The following is a 21,666-nucleotide window of genomic DNA, read 5'->3' as shown; positions in this document are numbered from 1 at the left end:
TGTGCAAGGGTCCAGTGGTCTACTGTTTCTATTTCTTTCCTTTTATTATTTTATTATAGGTATGCTTAAAAAGAACTTCAAGATTTTCTTGTATATCAGCTACCAGTCTTTTCTCATACTCTTTTGATTTTTTTTTCCCTCACTTCCCCTCTGAACCTAATTAATTCGACCTGGTTGTCACTGCTTCTTTCAGCCTGGTATCTTAAATATTACCCTTTTTCTGCTTCACTCAACTGTCTTGACATGGAGAAAGCTGTGATTTTTGTTGCCCTTCCTTTCTTCATTATAGGAATTTTTCTTGACGGTGCTGAACAATTTCTTCTTTAAAGGCAGTCCATTGTTCTGTTAGAGTTTTGTCTGGCAATCTTCGAATCCAATTTATCTGAAATAGATCTGTTTTGACCCCACTGAAAAGGCTTTCATCAATTTGATTTTTTACTGTTTTGTTGGGGAGAGATGTCAAGGAAGAGGATTGAGTCCTGTGTTCAGATGCACAAATCGATCTTTATTCAGAGTTCTCATATGGGAGAGGCCAGAGATCACTCAAAACCTGGCTTTCATGTGAGGCTCAACGCCCTCTTAATTACAGCTCAGATCAGAGGGGATGTCAGTGACACTTTACCTTTCCCAGCAAATTACAGAATTTTTATACCCTTCATGTTACAATAATTATATGCAACATTCCCCTAATCTATACATCCAACCCTGTAAACCCTATTTATGATGAACACCTCGATTGACAACCCAAGGTTTTCCCATGATATCATGACAGTTATCAGATTCCTTTTCTCCTGTCTTTGCGCTCTTACAATAAATCTGACCACATTCCAGCATCAGTTGTTATGTCCCTTCTGAGACATTTGCCAGCTGTATGGTATACTTATTTTTCAAATTCATATCCATAGCTGACCTGAGTACAGAAGATTAAAAATATGTTAATTTCTATATTCAATTGTTATAATATTTGTAATATCAGCTCTAATATAAAGTTACTTAAGGTTCTACATAGTTAGAACTAATGCTATAATTCTGTGACAAAACTAACCATTTCAGGAGCAGCTTCCCTCTTACCCAATTTGGAAAAGTCAAACAAAGCCAGTCTCTCTATCTCGTAACTGCCTTTTACAATGTGTATTTTGCATGCTTTAGGGTTTATAAGATAAATTTGATTACAGGATGCACTTTATTGTCGGTATTTTAAATACTTATCATATAGCACTTATTCAAATTGCATTGATAGGAACAAAATTCAAGCACTTTTATAGTTCCATCAAGTCACTAAAAATTACCTACTTGGATTCTTTGGGCTGTTCATCAGGTTTGAAGCAGCAATTGGTTATTCTCTCAAGGCCATAGTGGCCCTGTTACACAATTGGTTCTGGCCTCCTTGCTACGTTATTTTGGTACTGTTATGAAGTTATATTGTTTATACTTTTCTGTGCTTTTCTGTTGTTCTAGTCTCTCTGCAAATGGAAAAACGTCAGTTCTAAAAAACAGGAAATTGCTTCTAATATAAAATTTACAGTTCCTATACTAAACATTTCTATGCTGTTTTACTTACTTAGATAGTATCTATTCAAATTCCAATAATAAGACTAAAATTCAAATCACTTTACCAGCTCAAGAATCTTATCTGAATTCTTAAGGTTTTACAGGATATCTCTGTCTCTCCTGCACTTTGATTCTCGGACATATTAAATAACTTTATTATGGGATTATACTTTTCTTTTATTTCTTGCTAATCTACAAGTTTTGGGCTAGGAGAAAGTGAGCTCTTCCTCATGAAGAGCTCACACTCAACCTCGACTCCCCTGCTTCTCGGATGCTGTCTAACTGACTGATTTTACAGCACCACACTTTTTGACTACAAACTTTGGGCTCTCTGTTCCCAAACATTTCTTATCAGATTGCCATTTACAGATATCTGCAGCTGTTCGTATGTACAGAACCTTCTGTATTTTAATTTGTAAGATTCTTTGTTCAACCTGTTACCTTGAGTTTACCTTATTCTCAAAACTACCAAATGTATGATCCTACTCTAATGTGGAACTAAATAATCTAATTCTGTTAACTGCAGCTAAAAATCTTCTCTGCCATGTTTATGCCAACTAAACATTCACGGGCAACACTTTTGTGCCATGTCGGGCCTTGGGCTTCCCCAACACTGTTTCTGTATCATGGTTAACATAAAGCTTTCGTGTTTCTCTGTTCAGTGTTCTCCACCTACTATAGTGCCGTCTAGCCACTTTTAGGTCTTTTGCTATTTCAAGTGGTAAGCAGTGCTGTGAACATATTTTGAGATTGCAGATACCTAGCTTTGAATGTATTTGAACCAATTCCTGTTTTATATGAAACTAAATTATAGAGTCATAGAGATGTACAGCATAGAAACAGACCCTTTGGTCCAACCCGTCCATACCAACCAGATAGCCCAACCCAATCTAGTCTCACCTGCCAGCCCCTAGCCCATATCCCTCCAAATGCCTCTTAAATGTTGCAATTGTACCAGCCTCCACCACTTTCTCTGGCAGCTCATTCCATACACGTACCACCCTCTGTGTGAAAACGTTGCCCCTTAGGTCTCTTTTATATCTTGCCCCTCTCACCCTATACCTATGCCCTCTAGTCTGGACTCCCCGACCCCAGGGAAAAGACTTTGTCTATTTGTCCTATCCATGCCCCTCTTAATTTTGTAAACCCCTATAAGGTCACCCCTCTGCCTCCGACGCTCCAGGGAAAACAGCCCCAGCCTGTTCAGCCTCTTCCTATAGCTCAAATCCTCCAACTCTGGCAACTTCTTTGTACATCTTTCCGATAGGAAGGAGACCAGAATTGCACGCAGTATTCCAACAGTGGCCTAACCAATGTCCTGTACAGCCGCAACATGACCTCCCAACTCCTGTACACAATACTCTGACCAGCAAAGGAAAGCACACCAAACGCCGCCTTCACTATCCTATTGACCTGCGACTCCACTTTCAAGAAGCTATGAACCTGCACTCCAAGGTCTCTTTGCTCAGCAACACTCCCGAGGACCTTACCATTGTGTATAAATCCTGCTAAGATTTGCTTTCCCAAAATGCAGCACCTCACATTTATCTAAATTAAACACCATCTGCCACTTCTCAGCTCATTGGCCCATCTGGCCAAGATCCTGTTGTAATCTGAGGTAACCCTCTTTGCTGTCCACCTCACTTTGAATTTTGGTGTCATCTGCAAACTTACTAACTGTATCTCTTATGCTCGCATCCAAATCATTTTATGTAAATAACAAAAAGTAGAGGACCCAGCACCAATCCTTGTGGCACTCCACTGGTCACAGGCCTCCAGTCTGAAAAACAACCCTCCACCACCACCCCCTGTCTTCTGAACCAGTTCTCCCTGTATTCCGTGAGATCTAACATTGCAAATCAGTCTCCCATGGGGAACCTTGTTGAACGCCTTACTGAAGTCCATTTAGATCACATCTATCCTCTTTGTTACTTCTTCAAAAAACTAAATCAAGTTTGTGAGACATGATTTCCCACGCACAAAGCCACGTTGACTATCCCTAATCAGTCCTTGCCATTCCAAATACATGTACATCCTGTCCCTCAGGATTCTCTCCAACACCTTGTCCACCACTGACGTCAAGCTTACTGGTCTATAGTTCCTTGGCTTGTCCTTACCACCCTTCTTAAACAGTGGCGCCACGTTAGCCAACCTCCAGTCTTCCGGCACCTCACCTGTGACTATCAATGACACAAATATCTTGGCAAGAGGCCCAGCAATCACTTCTCTAGCTTCCCATTGAGTTCTAGGGTACACCTGGTCAGCTCCTGGGGGTTTATCCACCTTTACCCACTTAAAGACATCCAGCACTTCCTCCTCTGCAATCTGGACATTCTGCAAGATGTCACCATCTATTTCCCTATAGCCTATATCTTCCATATCCTTTTCCACAGTAAATACTGATGCAAAATATTCATTTAGTATCTCCCCCATTTTCTGCGGCTCCACACAAAGGCCGCCTTGCTGATCTTTGAGGGGTTCTATGCTCTCCTTAGTTACCCTCTTGTCCTTAATGTATTTGTAAAAACTCTTTGGATTCTCTTTAATTCTATTTGCCGAAACTATCTCACGTCCCCTTTTTGCCCTCCGGATTTCCCTCTTAAGTATACTCCGACTGCCTTTATACTCTTCTAAGGATTCACTCGATCTATTCTGTCTATACCTGACATATGCTTCTTCCTTTTTCTCCAAACCCTGGATTTCTTTAGTTATCCAGCCTTTCCTTTCTCTGGATTATACTTTCTCTGGATTCTCGTTATATCATTTCTGAAGGCTTCCCATTTTCCAGCCGTCCCTTTACCTGCGAACGTCTGCCCCCAACCAGCTTTCTATTATGCCATTATATTTTTGTTTTGCTCGGACGTTTACTTTTCTGTCCAACATGTTTTAGGGAAATAGATTACATTAGTTGGCTTTAAATGTATTAAATGTTATTCAGCAGAACAGCATGGTGGCTTCAACTCTGGGAACAAAATATTAACATAGATTCTTTACCTGAGAGCACAACAGGAAATGCTGGTGTAGTGATTTTACACAAATCAAAGGTAGTTTGCCAACATATTCAGGGGGATCATTCTCTGTTTCATGACTTGGGAATTCCCTCATTGGGATCCCTCAACTCAGAAACGTGCTTCCTTGGACTATATCAAAGCAAAATTGTGGTGACGATAAGCATTTGATATCTTTAGAGATTTTTGACACCCTTTCACTTAGCCTTGATACTTAAGGATAGATATTCTCAATTAGCCTGTTTAAAAATTCTACGCCACTGGAGGAGGTGGACCTGAGCCAGGGCCTCCTGGCCCAGTGCTAGGGACGCTGTCTCTCTACCTCAAGAACATTTGATACCTAAAGATAGTCAACACCGTGTAAACTTATTCACCTGTAGGATATTGGTGGGGACTGCAAACCATAACTCAAAATATGTCAAATGGCACTAGTTATGGGCTCTTAACAACGATTGCCTTTCATCCAAAGAAGTTGAACCCCACCTTTTTCCACAGGACTTAAAAGAGCTTGTTCACTGGAAGCTCTTTACTCTGCAGCATCTACATACTCCTGAAGAACTGGCATTAAAGGACTAAAGTCTCTTCCATATGTAATATGCTTCCATACCATGGCAAGATATGCTTCCAGACATGAAATCAATAAGTCATCCTTCTAATAATAGTGAAAAGACTGAATTCTTTCCTCCTTGTTTCCCGTAAATGAAGGGTTGAAAGCGAGGGCATAATTTTAAGGTGAAGGATAAAGATTTAGAGGGAATTTGAGGAAAAAAAAACATTTTCGCAAAGAGGGAATCTGAATAACAATGCTTTCAGGACTTTGCTATTTCAACTTTGCTGTCTCTCAGTTATTGGAGAGAAGGGGGAAGAATTTTTTTTAATGTATGGAAGGCAGTGGGACTGTTGTGGATTGTGGTGTTCTTTGTTGGCAACGGGGAGTAGGTGAGTTTCTGGGATTGGATAATAGAATGATTTTGAGAACAGGTGATGTATTTTGTGGAATTAGTGAGGGCAGTTTTAAACCATGCGATAAGGTTTGGGTTGGTGGAGTATGAAGAAGAGCCCAGAGGAAATGAAGTAGGGGGCAGCCAGTGTTGCCTGATATCCGTAGTTTTCTCACATTTAAAATTGGTTGATTTAATAATGGAAGAAGAGGTTTTGGAATAATTTATAAAAGGCTACTTTAATGTGTCGGAAGCTAGTGCTATGCATTTGCTCTTTAATGGAGTGATTATACATATAAATGATGAAACCACTCTGTAAGTTATTGATATCTCTTTATAGGAGTTGATCCACAAGCATTTAATAACTATGGCACAGATTGACCAAACCGAAAATCCAGGTAAGAGGAGTCCTACACATTTGACATTAGCTTTGGAGAATTAAATAAGGGTCTATCAATATTGCATGATTTCTCTTATTCAAACATTCTTGTCCATCTTCCTTCATTCTGCACTGAAACCATTTTTCTTCTATTTGCCAAAGTACTGCAGACTGTTAATTTCCAGAGTCTTCTGAAAATTGTGCCTCCTTTTGAATAGAAAACGGAGTTTTGGAACTAAAACTGATGAGATTACAGTTGGATAACTGCCAATAAATAAATTCTCAAAACTACAGAATATTTTTATATTGCATAAATCTAATATGCCCACACAATTCTGTGATTTTATAGTGCATTTTAATCTGGAGATGATGTACATCTTGCAGCTAAATTTTAAATAGAATTTAGTTGTTACCTCAAACAAAATAATGCTTGAATTAAAAGCAATACCATTCAGAACATAACTGTCTTTGAGTAAAAGTGGTGTTTGCTTTAAAAGTATTTTAATGTGTTAACTAAGTATAGATTTGTTTGAGCCATAAAACAGCATTGAAATTATAAACCTTGCTTTGATGTAGAATAGGTTTTTGCACAACAGAAACTGCTTAACAATTAACCACAATTAAACAAAACATAATTTAATTTCTCACTTGTCTCATCAAGTAAAAGTAAGTAAGTATTGGAAAATAACTCAATCCTGTATAATTCATAGTACAAATCCATTCTTTTAGATTACTTATGCTGTTTGATTTTATTCTTTACAGTTCACATTTTTGATAAATTACAGGGCATCTTTGGATACTAATGAGATAATGGTACTAATTTTAGCTAATACATTGATCTAATTAAAGAAAAATATATGTATTCACTTTAAGGTTAGATATGTCAGTTTATGGCATTGCAACCTCTGCGACCGTTTGCTCTCTGCGGCATATAATAGACTAGAAACTCTGTTCATCAGTCACAGTGGTAAGGTTTAAGAGATTTTAAAGGGAGAGAATATAATTGGATTTTTAACAAGTAATTACTACAATGTGGACTTTGTGATCAAAGGCATGCCAGTTGTGGCAAAAATACTTTGTGGGGCCCATGTATATGGTAGAGTCAGAGTAGTAGAACATATGAGATGGGGGACTTGTGCTTTGGAAAAGGTTCTAACTGTTGGCACAGAGAGGTCCATGCAATGAACACGTCCAGCTAAATTAGCAGCAGGCATGATGAATGATGTAAAAGTGAGGAAAGGATTATGGCAGTAAACTTTGGAGGATGAGGTATCCAATATTAATCTGAGGGAGACAAATGAATGAAAAATGGTGTTAATGACAGATCAGTTAAGATGCAAGATGGTAACTTGATAGCTCCCAATTTCATATCTTTGAGCTTGGAATTGCCTAAGTCAGAGTGCAGCATTTCAATTCAGCCTAAGGTTGTAATTAGCAGGAAGGAAGGGATCAATGACAGAGTAAAGAATTTGTAATGAAGATGAGATAATGATTTCAGTCTTCTGAATGTACCATTGGCAAACATTGACTGATCTGAACAAAGTTGTCACATAAGCACTGAAGGATGTAGAGAAGTGATGGAGAATTATAGCTGGCTGTCAGTATATACACGAAAGTTGTTTTTCTAATGACATGACTAAGGAACAATATTTAGGTAATGAAGAACAGGAATCCAAGGGCTGCAGAGAAGACAGAAAGCTTCTGTGGTAATGCACCAATGATATTAGTGAAGTTATTGTTGGCTTTGGTCTTTATTATTTCATACAGAAATCTAATTGGTAAGATTGAAACAGAGTTGTGAGAAAAAAGGGCAAGAGTCAACATTTTCCAGAATTGGACAGAAACGTTGCTTAGACATGGACTAATGTTTGAGACAACCAATTCATGGAGTGAATCTTGATAGGTTTTAGTGTGTTTTGAGAAGGGCAAGCCAAACAGACACACTCGAGAATTCCTAAAAGCATGGCATTCCAACCGGAACTCTATCAACAAACTCATTGACTTGAGTCCCATTTACCAACCCCGGGAAAAAGAACAGGAAATGACATCACCACAAGAAATAACATCACCAACCCAAGGAATCCTAAACACACAAGTAGAAAGCGGGCCATGCCACCAGCACTTCATCCAGAGGCTCACTGACGATGTTACCTAGTATGGTGACGAAACGTCTGAAAAACAAACCTTCCAGCTCAGTGAGCAAACCAACATCCAGATCATAGATTTTTAAAAGGAAGGGAGGTAATACTGAAGAAAGTAAAACTTTAACAGCGCCACCTAACCTTGGTGATGGGGAAAGTAGTTCACTTTAGTGGAAGTGGTATCAAGACAGCAGGAGCCAACTGTAATGGTCAGGTGGGGTGGATGGGAGAGCAATTGGCAGAGGGAGGTGTGGAATCTGAGTGAGGGCAATTGACTTGGTGAGAAAGGTTAAATGCAGCAAAGCAAATGGTCTCCAACATTGACAATTTCTTCAGCTTGTCATTTACTGGAGGTGATTATGGCGAGGGCTTTAATCAGACCACTCTGTGGAGAAAGGGAGTTCTATTTTTCATTCCTAGTATATCGATGTTATTGGCAAAATCCATCTTTATTGCCTACCTTAATTATCCTTATGAACATATGAATTAAGAGCAAGTACAGGCTGCTAAAGTTTTCTTTGCCATTCAATAGGATAACTGCTAATCTGATCATTCCTTGTACCTGTCCCCAATAACTTTTCAGCCCCTGATTATTAAAGCAGAGGTAGGAAAATTATTGATAATGTTCAAAGATTCTCTTCCACTGCCTTTTAGAACAGAATTCCAAAAATACTGGGACCTGTGTGAAAGAAACATTTCCCTCTGTCTTAAACGAATGACCCATTACTTTAAAAAAAACCCTATTCTGGATTGTCTCTTAAGAGGCAACATTATTCCCACATGTGCCCTGTCCAAGTCCCATTAAGATCTTGTATGTTTTAATCAAGCTGTCTTTTACTTTCCTGAATGCCACCAGATACAGGCATAACCTGTCCAACATTTCTTCATAAGACAATCCTCCACTCCAGTTATTAGTGTAATAAACCTTATTTGAACTGTTGCCAATGTATTTATATCCTTCCTTAAATACGTAAGCAATACTGTACACCCTATTCCCACATATGGTCTTATCAACGTCCTATAGTGAATCATTACCTGCCTATTTCTTATGCAGTTCCCTCATAATAAACAATGATATTGGGTTAGCTGTCCTAATTGCTTGCTGTGCTTAGATACTAGCTTTTGACGATTCATGCTGAAGCACACCCAGAGATCTCTATACCTTAGCTTTGCAATAACTCACTAATCCGATTTGTTTCTTCTACCAAAATTGATAATTTCACGTTTTCCCACAAAATATTCCTGTAAAAGATCTTTGGTCACTCACTTAGCCGACCTATATCCTTTTGTATCCTCCTTCAGACCACTACATAACTTATTTTTCTCAGCAAGTTCGACAGTGATACCCTCTGTCCTTTCCAAGGCATTTATGAAAAATGTAAGAAGTTGAGACCCAAGTGATATACCACGCATTACTACTTAGAAACCAGACAAGATTCATTTATGCTTACTCTCTGTATACTGTTACCTAGATTATTTAAAAGAGGTGAGGGGAGGCAGTGGTTTCCTGATAATGTCACTGAATTAGTAATTATAAACCCCAGGTTAATGTTCTGGTAACACTCGTTCGAATCTCATAATAACAGATGGGGCAATTTAAATTTGGTTTAAAATGAAATTTAAAAACTAATCTAGTAATAACAATGTATTTTCTGTTAATGGGATTTTATGACAATTTGGTTCACTGATATCCTTTAGAAAAGGAATTCTGTCATTTGTCCCTGGTCTGGCCTGTAGATTCCAGACCTCCTGCACTGTTGATTTTGAACTACCCTCTGAATAATTAAGGATGGGAATCAAATGCTGGTCTAAGCAGTGCTGCTGTATACCATGACTAAATGGCTGGTGTACCTTAGTTTTGTTGAATCTTGGACTAAATTTGATGTCTGGTATAATTTTCCATGATGATTTGGTATGACTGAGCAGCTTACAGCAGAAAGTTAAGAGTTAGCCTCATTGTTACAGGTCTGGAGTTACACTGAGTCCAAATCAAGTGAGGGCAAGTACCTTCTCAAAAGGACATTTAGTGAACCAGATTGAATTTTACAACATCATCTAAGTTTCTGATCACCATTACTGATTTGAGGTCAATTTAGTCAACTGAATTTAAGTTGTTGTGACTGGAATCATGTCTGCCTATTAGTCAAGCCTAGTGGATTATTGAGGTGTTTTGAAAAGCCTGTAAGATGGATTTGGGGGCATTTGTACCTCATTTATATTTCCTGAGTTTAAATCCCATCTGCCACTGAGGTGGTGCATTGTACTGAAGTGATATACTTAAGTTTTGGCGCAGTCTTTTTTTTTGTTTAGTATAGAAATATGTTTTGAAAATACTTTCAATCTCTCAAACCACATGTTGGAACTGAAGTAAATTGTGAAATAATGCAAGTAATAAACATCCAGCTGATTTGCTTTTCATGTATATGCGAGTTTGCCGATTTCAGTGATTACTGGCACTTAAGTAGATTATTTTTTTCCCCACCATTATTGTTAAATTGGGCTACCAAAATTGTTATCAATTATTTTCTATTGAAATTTATTGAGCAATATAATCCATTTTACTTGTTCTGCCCGTTTTTTCTGAGCATTTTCAAACTACTTCTTTGCTGAGTTGCTGTTTATGCATATTGGGTACTCCCAATTTCTGAGCCTAAAACAAAAGTCTTACCCTTTATTCTTAACCTTGATGTACATTTTGCTACAGGGATTATGAGATATCATTTGGATCATTTACTCCTTCCTTTGAACACACGGCGTTATTCCTTCCGTACTAGGGATTCCAAATCTAGTTATGCTCAACTGTTATCTGACTGAGATTAACTCTTGAATTTGATTTCAGGAGTCTAATTTCTGGTCTATAAGGCCCTACAATTAACTGAGTGAACTCTCTGAGACTTTGGCCGAGTTTAATTTGATCATTTAGTTAGTTTACATTACAATAATGTAAACATTTCCCAAAGTTAAATTGAAAAACATTAAAAGTTATTATTGTATATTAATCTGCAGAATGGGAGAAGGGAGAAAGCTTTTATTCTATTTTAGTATTTTTTGTGTGGGCAAGAGTATTGTTTTCTACTCAGTATAATAATATATGGGTTGTCTGTTTCAGGGTTTCCAACGGAGGTAGACAACTACCACAGTCTTTTTCCTTTGGAACCTCCACCAGCTAATCGGCTACAAAAAACAAGTAACTTTGGTTTCATTACATCCTGTTATAAAGCTATCAATAGCAAAGATGATCTCCCATATTGCCTTCGCAGAATCCATGGTAAGGAAATTTAAACATGCAGTCATTATGTCTCAACTGCTTGTTAGTATTCTGTAGGTTACTTTAATCATGTGTTGTAGAATTTGTGTCCATTTTGATTTTAGTGCTTGAAATCAAAAGTATAGGTAACGTTAAGGGGATAACTTTTAACTTTGGCAACCCAGTATCAATATAAACTTTCAAGATGGTAAATACAAACGATGAAATTCAATACTCCAATAGGCAGGTAAGGATACTCTGAGAACAGTGGTGCAGGAGTGTCAGCCTGTGCAATTGTCCAAGAGTCTCTGAGGTTCTCTTGGCTAGTTTGGATGAGAGTGGGGCTGTGAAGTGGACGAACCAAATTACCACAGGACTGTATTAAAGGAAACCATTCAACTAGTGAGTCCCAAAAGAAATATATTCCAGCAGACAGCATAATCAAGGGATTGCAATTTTCTCTGCAGAAAAAGCTGGAGTCCAGAAGGGCCTGTTGTCCATCCGGTGCCAGTGTTCAGGGTATCTGCTTGGCTGGAGAAAAGCTTGCAGTGGGAGGGGAGTGATCAAGTTGACCTGGTGCATATTGGCACTAATAACATAGGACCAAGAAAGAGATTCTACCAATATGAGGAACTTGGCACCATGTTAAGAAGCAGAATCTCAAATTTAATAATCTCTGAATTATTGCCTAAACCATATAATTATGTAGGATAAACAACATTAGATGAATGTGGGAGAAGTTACTTTAGGTTGTGGGGCACTGACATCAATACTGGGGAAAATAGGATCTGTGCCCTTGGAATGGCCTAACCTGAACCATGATGGAACTGCAGTTCTTGTGAACTGCAAACTAGGTAGGTAAAACAAGTTTAAAACTAAATAATAGGGACAAGAATCCAAATTTAGGAAGTTGTGAATTGAAGAGTGGGGAAAATACAATCGACGAAGGAGTCAATGTTGAGAAATGATAAACAGACAATGACAGGAAGTGGCAGATCAAGAGCAAATCAGATAATACTAGAGGTTAGACAAATAGTAAAAAGGATAAAATGTATTTGAATGGATGTAGTATTTGAAACAAAACAAGTGAGAAATTAGTACAAATTGAGTTAAGTTTTTGCAATTTAGTGGCCACAAGAGATGTGGCTGAAGGATTACTCAGATTAGGATCTGAATATTGAAGGGTAGTTACATTTATGAAGGATAGGAAATGAGGCATTGTTGGAAGACTGGCTCTGTTCATTAGAGGAACTATCAGCACCATAGAAATGAATTACCTAAATTTGGAAAATCAGAATGTAGAACCAGTCTGGGTAGAGGTGAGGAATGCTAAAGACAAGAGACAAGTGGAAGTTGAGTGTCCACCCCTGAACAATAACTATATGGTAGGTCAGGGTATCAATGAACACAAAATAAGAATTTGTTAAAAGGTTACAGCAATTATCATGAGGGATTTTAACCTACATGTAGACCATAAAGATCAGATGGGAAAAAGTCTAGGTGAAGAATTCACTGAATGTTGTTGGGACAGTTTTTAGACACCAACCAGACAGCAAGCTAAACTAGGAGAAAGTGAGGACTGCAGATGCTGGAGATCAGATCCAGAGTGTGGTGCTGGAAAAGCACAGCTGGCCGGCAGCATTCGAGGAGCAGCAGAATTGATGTTTCGGGCTTAAGCCCTTCATCGGGAATTCTTGATGCTGCCTGACCTGCTGTGCTTTTCCAGCACCACACTCTCGAGCAAGCTAAACGAGACTTGGTTTTGACAAATGAAATGGGATTGGTTACTGACCTTATCGTGAAAGGCTCCTTGGAAGCAGTGACCACAATATGATTAAATGTTGCGTGCAGTTTAAAGGAAAGAAGTACCAGTCCAAGACTACTATGAGGACAGGAAAGCAGAGCTAGTGAAAGTGAACTAACAATTTACGTTAAAGGATAGGTTAGTAGAGATGCAATTGCAAACATTTAAAGGATGTTTCAGAGGATGCAGAATAGATACATACCAACAATAGGAAAAAAACATCTAAGAGATGGATCTGCCATCTATGCTAAATAAAAAGCCAAAGCTAATATCAAACTTAAAAGACACATATAACAACAGAAATCACTAGAAAAACTAAGTAGGTTTGACAGCAGCAGTGGAGAGACAAGCCATATTATGTTTCAGGCCCAGTGAACATATAATTAAATGACGTGTAGTTCTGCCAAGAAAGCTCGCATGTTGGCTCACTAACAGTAAACAGAGAGTATGAATAAATGGGTCTGTTTCAGGCTGGTAGGATATCTATCACTAGTAGTGTGCCACAGGGTTGTGCTGGGGCCTCAACTCTTTACAATTTATATAAACTATTCAGTTGAAGGGATGGCGAGATGGTAGCTAAGTTTGCTGATGGCAATGATAGATAGAATGGGTTGTAAAGAAGACATGAAGAGCCTACAAAACAATGTAGATAAGTTAAATAAGTGGGAAAAGATCTGATAAATGGAGTGCAATGTGGGAAAATGTGAATTTGTGCGTTTTGACAAAGGATAATAAAGCATATAATCTAAATAGTTCTGAGATACAGAGAATCTGAATGACATAACATGTGAATTGTAGAAGTTTTGTTTGCAGGTACAATGAGTAGTCAGGGAAACTAATAGAATTTTATGTTTTATTGTGAGGAGAATTCAATGGAAAAGTTAGGCTTCAGTTTTGTAGGGTGTTGATCAGAGTACTGTGTACAGCACTGGTCACTGTACTTGGGGAAGGATGTAATGCATTGGAAGTAGTTCAGAGAAAGTTTACTAATGTGTAGAATGGATTGCCTTATGAGTAAATGCTAGACAGATTATGACTTCATCCTCTGGAGCTTTGAAGTATCCGAGGTGACTTAATTGAAACATAAGATCCTGAGGGTACTTGACCAAACAGATATTTCCTCTTGTAGGACAATCTAGAAGTGAGCGTCATACATTAACAACAAGTGATTGCCAATTTAAAACAGAGATGAGAAAACATTTTTTCTGAGGGTTTGAGTATTTGGAATTCCCTTCCTCAAAAGGCAGTAGATGAAGAATTTTTAAATATTTTTAAGGTAGAGGTAATAGACCCTTAATTACTAATGAGGTGAAAGATTATTGGGGATATGCAGGGATGTAGCATTGAGGTTAAAATCAGATCAACCATAATCGTATTGAATGGTAGAGCAGGCTTGAAAGGCTGAGTGGCTTATTCTCGTTCATATGTATTAATTTGAGCAATACAACCATTCTGTATGTCAAAATGCAAGTTCAAAATGTTCGAATTGCGCATGAACCCTTAAAAACAGAAATATTGGACCAGATTGTGGAGGTGAAAGAACACCGTTTTAATAAAATTTTGGGTACTATTCCAGGTTTTCGTCTTATCAACACAAAGTGTATGGTATTAGTGGACATGTGGAAGAAGATTCAACATTCAAATACAGTAACACTCCGAGAAGTATTCACCACCAAAGCATTTGGAGAGCACTGTGAGTAGCATCTCCTCCTGTACCCCCACTCCCCCCACCACGACACCAGCCAGCGCACACAAGATAATGCACATTTTCAAGAAGCGTCTTGAAAACCGACATTGTTTCTTGTTGAAACAGATGTTTTTTTTGGGCATTCTTTTCCAAATGGCCAAGTTAATATTGTAGGTTCTGAGTTGTATCTGTAATTTTCATTATATACTTGTGCACCAAGACAACAAGTTATCTACAAAGATTTTACATTTTTATCCTCATTGTGCTGTTTGCATAAGTTTATCCTCTATTAAGTTTAAAAAAAACTAAGGCAGCTTATGTTTCTGGACAAAACCTAGTACTGTATTTTACTTCACCTAAAAGAAGGGCAGGTGATATGTGATTTGGCAAATTACAAAGAATGAAAGATGAAAGACCAGTGTGCATCTGTGTGAGATTTGGAGGAACAATCTAGACTAAGCTGGAAAGAGTCACCAAGTTTAATACTCTGAAGGTATTGAACTGATTCATGTTATCACAGTGAGGCAAGGAGAAGAATTACCTCAGCCAGTTCAGGGATTGCATCAATGCTGTTGCCATTACTAAGAATGCCCTGTAGCCAATTCAGCATATCTGACCCCTTCCTTTTGCTTTCCCAATTTATAAATTAACCAAAACTCAAAGGCTTATGAAAGTTACGGTGCCCCCCATGTTGTTTCCTTTTTGCGTAATGATGGAAGCATAACCATATAGTACCTTAGATTTTTAAAAAATCTCTCTTTAATTGCAGTGTAATTTTTAATAAGCATCCTATATTGGTATTCGCTTAAAAACATGAATAATGTTTACATATTTCAGGAATGTGTTTATCTGAGTGAAGTACAAAAGTGTTAAATGTTCTAATTAAATTTTTAATAGCATTAAAACAAATAGCATTAACAATAATGTTTGCTAATGTAGTAAATTAAGTTGATATTTGGATTATTTCATAGTTGAAAGTTCAAAATAATCAACTGCATTTTGTAGCACAGATGTGTAATCATTGACCTGAGAGCCTGAAAGCTAAGGGATTTAATGGAATTAGAAACTGGAAGTATTCTCTATTAGTAAGATTTTTTTAAAAGATAATTTTCCAAGTCTTTACAGTTACAAAATATTTTGTAAGCGAGATGGTGACGTAGTGGTAATGTCACTGAATAATCCAGAGGCTCAGACCAATGCTGTAGAAGCAGTTGTTCAAATTCCACCATGGCTGCTGATGAAGTGTAAATTTGGTTCATAAATCTAGACTATAAAGTTATATCAGTGTTCAGGGAAGGAAATCCTTACTTCGTCCAGTCAATATGTGACTCCTGACTCAAAGCAAGGTGGTTGACTATTAACTGCCCTCTAAAATTGGCTGTGTAGTCACTTAATTTAAGTGCAATAAGGGAGGGGCAGTAAATGCTGGTCTTGCCAGTGATGCATTCAATTTAAAAAAAGGAGAAAAAATCAATGAAGCATGTAATATCTGTATTGTTGGAGGCTTTTTAAAAATCTTTCTTCCATGTGGTGTTTCCCATCAGTCATTGTCTGCATATTTTAAAGAAAAAGCATGAAGTTTAAAGTTCTTGAGAAGTACAGTGAGCTGCAAGTTTTTTTTTAATGTAGATTGCATTGCTTGCTTTGTCTACAGCACTTGTATTTGCTTACGACTTCCATGCTGGAGCAGAGACTATGATGACCAGGCACTTCAACGATCCAGGTGCTGATGCCTATTTCACTAAAAGAAAATGGGGTGAGCAGAAGTAACCTTTTTAATTCAAACATTTCCTGGTCTATTTAACAATTACTGTATTAAAATCTTCAACAAAATATACACTTCTGTATCATAACTTAAATGTATCAGAACATTGAATGAACCTCTCAGGAACATTATAAAACAAATTCTAATGTCAAACCATGTGTAGGATGTTAGGTTATAGTCCAACAGGTTTAATTGGAAGCACACTAGCTTTCAGAGCGATGCTCCTTCATCAGAAAGCTAGCGTGCTTCCAATTAAACCTGTTGGACTATAACCTGGTGTTGTGTGATTTTTAACCTTGTACACCCCAGTCCAACACTGGCATCTCCAAATCATGTGTAGGATGATATTTGTAGGGATCAATGCTCAAAATAGATGGGGGTGATAGGCAAATTCACCCCCAGAATCTTCAAATTGCCCTAGAAAATTGTGCTGACAAGTGAGAGAAAGTCTCACCCCCCCCCAATAAAAAGCTGAGGATTTGCTACCCAGTCAAAGGGCTAGTTTTCTCCCGTGCCCACGATGTGTAAGCAATAGCAGTAAATAAGGCTGGTGGGCTAGTGGTGGCAAAGCAAGGCTGCAAGTTGAGGACAGGGTTTGAAGCTGGGACCCTGGAGACTGTCTTGGCTGGGCAATAGCTAGAGAATGGGGAAAATTACTGGAGTTTCCTGTTGCGGGATTGGAGCAAGAGAGAAGAGCCTGATTTTGAAGGTATTATGGGTGTGGGTGATATAAGCTGCCTAATGGAATGGGAGAGAAAGAGCAAACTAGCTTTTGGTTCGGGGTTGCTGCAGAAAAGGTAGAAAGTATCTGAAAGGCAAGAAGAAGGTCTGCTAAGAGGAGAAAACGTTTTTAACCTTTTAACAAAAGAATACTCAGCTACCTGGGAGCAGGAAGACCAAGGGAGTGCATTCATTCCAAATGTGAAGTCTCTACTCTAAAGATGCTGGAGATCAGGAGCTACTGTATGGTGAAAACTCTAGTGGATACAATTTTATTAGACATGTATCAATTGTGTTATTTAATATTGAACAGTTTTATTTCATGCAGCTTTGTATTTGTGGTACCATATCTCAAAGTGTCTTAATTAGTTACTTGAGGTGCAGTGAATGTGTTAAGAATGAACATATATTAATTTAACTGAGACCTCACCAATGTACAGAAGGCCTGCTTGAGTTGATGGCTTTTTGTTTTTCAATCATTTCTTGCTATCTTATGCCCATCATCTTTTGCTTATTTAATTTCTGAGACATGACAGTATTTAATGTTTTCTTTTGTGTTGTGACTTTATGTCTAATGGTGTGGTGATGATTGTTGGGCCTGTTGACAAATTATTCTAGTTCTGCTTCTTTGAATGTTTGAACTTTCCACATGTCAACACAAATGCTCGGTGACTGTATCACCTAGTGAGACTGAAAAGGATCCCTGAAAACCAAAAGGCTTCCCCGAAAAATGGAAAAATAACCATTAAGAAATCTCAAGTGGAATTCTTGGAGAACTGAGAAATTATTTTGACCCTTGCATAATCCAAAACTTGTTCAAATGTTCAACTTTTAAAGAGTGTCGTAAAGGAGGAATGAAAGGTGGACAGTTGAAGACAGATAGGGATGATATTCTAAGCTTTGGCAGAAGCAGCTGTAAGCACATCAATTAGTTTTTGAGCTATTAAAATTTGGAGGTGGGAGGGTTTGTATACAGGAGGCCAGAATCAGAACATTCTGACAATCTAAGATGGATGTGAAGCTGGAGGAGTTTACAGAAATTGGACAATAAACGCATGGAAGGGCTTGAAAACAGAGCTGAAAGTTTTAAAATTAGGATGTTTTACTGGAAGCCTGTTTTGGTTAGCAAGGAAAGGAGTTTTGGGAGAATGTGACTTAAGACGTTGGTTCAGGATGGCTTCATGTTTACAGAAGGTGGGAGACCAGCCAAGCATTCATTGGAATAGTTACATTGAGAAGGTAACAAAGGCATAAATTAGGTTTTCAGCAGTTGACGAACTGAGTCAAGGGCAGTGTTTCAGAGGTAGAAGTAGATAATCTTACTAATGGCACGACTATTACTTCAGAAGCTCATTTCAAGATCAGTAGTGACACAGGTTGTGAACAGACTGGAATAAGCTCTCACTGTCGATGGGAGAGAGATGGAATTGGCAGCTAGAAATGAACTTTGGAACTGGCAATAAAATAATTCAGCAACTGGAAGAGTTGAGAGAGATGGTGATATGATAGAGATTTGTGTCATTGGCATGGAAATGAAGACTGTTGCTCATAGGAAACTAGGTTATTAGCAGTTTCATGGTGATGCAATCAAAAGATTGATCCCATGAACAAGGTGAGCTCAGAGTATGAGGGGTGATGGGAGAAAAACTAGAGGAAAGTATAAGTTAGGACTAGGGCACGAGGGGAAATTTGAAAGATGTTTGAGGTAACTCTGTGGAAGGGAGGTGTATAGTAGAGAAACATGGTTGGATTATTTTCATCTTGGGTAGTGAAATGCTGTTGCAATACTTCCTATCAAAAATAAAAGTAACTGAAGAATATATCAGGAGAAGGATGACAAAGTTTGCAATATGATGATCAGTTATGTTGATTTATCAGGCAAACTCTAGCAGCACCTCATCCAAACCTGTGGTTGAGCTTTCTGGGTTCAGGTTAAGTCGTGTTTGTCTACAGAAAATGGGAGGGGTAAAATGTGTGTTCCATAACAGCCAAATGCAAGCCAGTTTTGTATTTTTCAAGGTTTTAATTTGAAAGTTCTCAAATTCATTAATTCATTTTCACATTGACCCAAAACACAAATGTTTTGCAGATTCTTCAATATCAATATTTAGAAACCCAGATTTATGGAAATGCCTGCAATTGTATTGTGTTTTATGTATATTTTTAAGCAAGCCAAAAAGACTTTTGAGAAGGATTATAGCAGTGTCATGAGCCTAGGGAAGTTATTTTACAAAGAAACTTCTAACCTTTGTGTTAGTGTTACTGCTTATCATTGCAGAAAGAAATATGGATGAGCTACAAGGAAATAGAAATAAAACTGCAAACAGGGAATTAAATGTGCAAGGTAAATTTTAGTTCGCTGTCACCCGTTATTCTCATTTATAAAAATTGTGTAGTTGACAGTTGAGAATTGGGACTGGTGGTTAAGTGGTTTAGTCACATGCTCCTTGGGTCAGACATTGTGGGCAGTAAATATATTTTATCATACCAAGCCATCTGCTGTCCTTGTCCATGAATTTCATTTGTCAGGGATGTGGTAGCAAATTTTCTCCTAGTTTAACAGATTGTCAATACATTTGCTTCAGCCTATGCTAGTGCTCATTAGAACACCTGCACAAAGCTAACATTGTTGCTGTCTTCACCACCATCTGAAAAGGAAATGCAATAAACGCATAAGTATAGATTGCCCTTTTGGCAAGTAATACTCTTTACTTCAATACTATGATACTTCACCATTAATAGTATGATACTTCTGTTCATCATTGTAGGTTCCTATTTGCAATTGGAGCATTTTAGTGATTTATATGTACACCAAAATTCTATTTATGTGGGAGTTGGTGTTAAATTGGCCTTTTGGGTTGAGTTTTTAAAAATTCTTTCATGTGATATGGGTAAGTAGTCTTTGCTACGTATTCCAAATTGCCTTTGCCTTTGGGAGAAAACAAAAGTCAGCAGTTCATGTGATACAGGTTAACCTGCAGTGCTCTTGGTAAGGGAGTTCCTGGATATTGATCCAATGGTGAAGGAAAAGCAGTGTAGTTCCAATACAGGATAGTGTGCCACTCGGAGAGGATCTTGCAGTTGGTGGTGTTCCCATTCATCTGCTACCCTTGTCTAAAATGTGTATTTGGAAAGTTCTTCAAAGGAGTTTTCAGTTGCTGCAATGCATCTGGTAAATGATTGCCTATTGTGTGTCAGTGGTAGAATGAATGTTTACGGTGTTGGATGGGATGGCAATCATGTTAGCTGCTTTGTCTGGATGGGATCAAGTGTTTTGATCTTTACTTGAGCTGCTCCACTTACTCACCTGAACAAGTAGAGTCTATTCTGTCATATTCCTGCCTTCACCCTTGTGGATGGTGCACAGGCTTCACAGTATCAGGAGTTGAGTTACTTCCCTCTGTTCCCAGCTTTAAATTGTTGTTGCAACTACAGTGTTTTTGTGGCTGGTCCAGTTCATTTTGTCTTCATTGGTAACCTACAAGAATTTGGTAATGACGGATTCAGTGATGTTAATACCACTGAATATCTGGGCAAAGTAAGGTGAGCATTACTTGGCAGTTTTGTAGCATACTTGTTACCTGCCACTTAAGACAAATTTGAATGTTTTTGAACTCTTGCAGCACTTTGGTGTAGACTGCTTTAGTATTGGAAATTACAGAAAGAGACCACTTGGCCTATTACATCTGTGCTGGCTCTCAGATGAGCAGCCTACTTTGCATCATTTTCCTTCTTTGTCCCCATAATTCTGCACATTACCCCTTTTCAAATAACTGCTTGATCCCATCGTAGACTGTTTTGCTTGAACTGGCCTCCTCCACAATCTCTGGCAGAGCATTCTAAATCCTATTCACTACTGTGTGAAAAGGATTTTCCTCCTATCCTTTTACTGCTTTTACTGATTATTTAAAATTCATATCCTCTTTTTCTCAATCCTTTCACAAGTAGAAATATTACCTCCCTATCAACTCTATCCAGACCCCTCACAATTTTAAATAAATTGCATTTCCTCTCAGTTCCCTTTTCCAAGGAAAACAGTCCTAACCTTTTCAATTTATCCTCATAACTTATATCCCTCATTCCTGGAACTATTTTCATAAACCACCTACACACACTGTCCAATGCTTCCACGACCACCTCAAAGTGCAATGCCCAAAACTGGATTCAAAACTCCCAACTGAGGACTAATTAGACACTATACAAGTTGGATAGATCATCCTTGATATAATTTATGTCCCTATTAATAAAATTTAGGATACTGTAAGCTTTGCTCACTATTCTCTCAACCTACCCTGCTGCCTTTAATGATTTATACACTTATACACCCATGTTTCTCTCTTTGCATCCCCTTTAGAGTTGTATTTGATATACTATGTCCCCAAGCTCTTCTAACAAAATAAATTGTCATGCGCTACTTAGTTTA

At 38.0% G+C, this 21,666-nt stretch overlaps 1 protein-coding gene across 2 annotated transcripts in view; it reads left to right on the top strand.

The window, feature by feature from the left end:
- Positions 1-21,666, top strand: part of pan3 (poly(A) specific ribonuclease subunit PAN3) — a 161,618-nt gene that overhangs the window by 97,879 nt on the left and 42,073 nt on the right. For both annotated transcript variants that reach the window (XM_072577296.1, XM_072577295.1), the window contains exons 8-11: positions 5,841-5,898; positions 11,130-11,288; positions 14,648-14,764; positions 16,413-16,514. In XM_072577296.1, the coding sequence (XP_072433397.1) occupies positions 5,841-5,898; positions 11,130-11,288; positions 14,648-14,764; positions 16,413-16,514 (436 nt within the window). The remainder of the gene's footprint in view (positions 1-5,840; positions 5,899-11,129; positions 11,289-14,647; positions 14,765-16,412; positions 16,515-21,666) is intronic.

Source organism: Chiloscyllium punctatum, chromosome 9 (genome assembly GCF_047496795.1).
Source record: "Chiloscyllium punctatum isolate Juve2018m chromosome 9, sChiPun1.3, whole genome shotgun sequence".
Lineage (NCBI taxonomy): Eukaryota > Metazoa > Chordata > Chondrichthyes > Orectolobiformes > Hemiscylliidae > Chiloscyllium > Chiloscyllium punctatum.
The sequence above is the reverse complement of the archived record's forward strand: the minus strand, read 5'-3'. Positions and strand labels throughout refer to the sequence as shown.